Raw genomic sequence first — 1541 nt, 5'->3', positions numbered from 1 at the left:
AGCACCTCTGGGGGAGAGGGGGAGCGGGAGGCAGCGGCTCAGCTCTCAGCGACGGCTGCTCAGAGTTCAGCTGTCGGGAAGGCTTCGCGTGGCTCCTGGGGCAGCTCGGGAATCAGCAAGGTGGCACCAGTGCAGACCTGTTGGGAGAGGACAGGAGGGCCAACTGAACCTTCCACAGCGATGACCTGCAGAGATGCTCAGAAGTCTGAGCGATATCCTCGCTCCAGTTGTGTCTGTTCTAGAAACAGCTCCGCGACGCGGCTGAACTTCTCTCTGCGTCAAGAATTTGGGTCTAACTCTGCTTTGCTATTCATTGAAGATGGCGTTGAGCTGAGGCCCGGCCACGTGGTGCGGGTAGGACTCGTAGCTCATGTCTATGGGGATCTCGTAGCGGGGCACTGTGTTTTGGAAGTGAGAGGCATGTCCATGTGCTCCAGCCAGGCTGACCGAGGGATAGTGGGCCATGAAGGTGTAGGATTTATCCAGGTCTGGAGACCCATCTTGCTTCAAGGAGAAGTTCCCGCTGATGCTCAGGGGCGGCGTCAGGGGACCCTCGTAGGGAGGAGTGGTGCAGTCAGAGGGATGGTTTCCGAAGGAAGCATCCACCAAGCTCTTGAAGGTCGGAGGCTTTAAATGCAGCAGATGTGTTTCCATGGTCCCGTAGGGTGGGCTTGGGAGCCCCGGGGACTGGTAGCTGAAGGAGTGGCTGGATATGGCCGATTCACACACTGGGGACTTTTCTTCATGCTTCTCCAGGAACAAGGTCTGCGGTCCCAGCTGCAGACAGCCAGCCACCAGGTTGCTGGTGGGCTGGGACAAGCCCTTGCAGAGCATCTCCACAAAGCTCTTCCCTTCAGGAGTCTGCCCCGTTTCGAGCACCTCAGACAGAGCCCAGATGTAGTTCCTTGCAAGCCTCAGCGTCTCAATCTTGGACAATTTCTGAGTCTTGGAGTAGCAGGGCATCACCCTCCTCAGGTTGTCAAGAGCATCGTTCAGACCATGCATCCGCGTGCGCTCCCGGGCGTTGGCCTTCACCCGCCGGGCCCTGAACCGCTCCAGCCTCGCCTTGGTCATTTTCTTCTTCTTTGGTCCTCTTCTCTTGGGCTTTTCCCCATCATCTTCTTCCTCCTCTTCTTCCTCGATGCTGTCGTGCTCTTCATTCAGGCCAGACATCAATCCGAAAGGACCTTGCCTGCCGTCCTCTTCCTTCAGCTCATCTTTGGAGGCCAACGTTTCGTCCATCCAGGCTTGGGTGCTCACGAGCTCCGCCATCTCTTTGGGCTTGGTGTACGTCTTGGTCATCTCCGACCTCTGCAACAAAGGGACAAGGAGATGTTAACCAATTCCAGCGGGAGAGTCACTCAACTTGTTGAGGGCATTAGGAACTGAGGTGAAAACCATCTTCCAGAGGCATCAACTGCTTTCTGCCCATCGATGGTACTTACAGAACCTATTCATCCATCACCTGTCTATTTATCTATCTCCAATAATTTCTCCTGAATTTTTGGAGGAGCCACTGAAGCCTCTCCCTGGGGCCCAGC

At 55.9% G+C, this 1541-nt stretch overlaps 1 protein-coding gene across 1 annotated transcript; it reads right to left on the bottom strand.

Moving 5' to 3' along the window:
* Nucleotides 1–306: 306 nt before the first annotated feature.
* NEUROD4 (neuronal differentiation 4) lies at nucleotides 307–1302 on the bottom strand (the record flags this gene model as incomplete). The annotated part of the gene is made up of 1 exon (XM_082496308.1): nucleotides 307–1302. One exon carries the CDS (start codon nucleotides 1300–1302, stop codon nucleotides 307–309), a length of 996 nt encoding a protein of 331 aa, XP_082352434.1.
* Between the last annotated feature and the right edge of the window lie 239 nt (nucleotides 1303–1541).

Source organism: Vanellus vanellus (assembly GCF_965231255.1).
Source record: "Vanellus vanellus genome assembly, chromosome: 28".
Lineage (NCBI taxonomy): Eukaryota > Metazoa > Chordata > Aves > Charadriiformes > Charadriidae > Vanellus > Vanellus vanellus.
The sequence above is the reverse complement of the archived record's forward strand: the minus strand, read 5'-3'. Positions and strand labels throughout refer to the sequence as shown.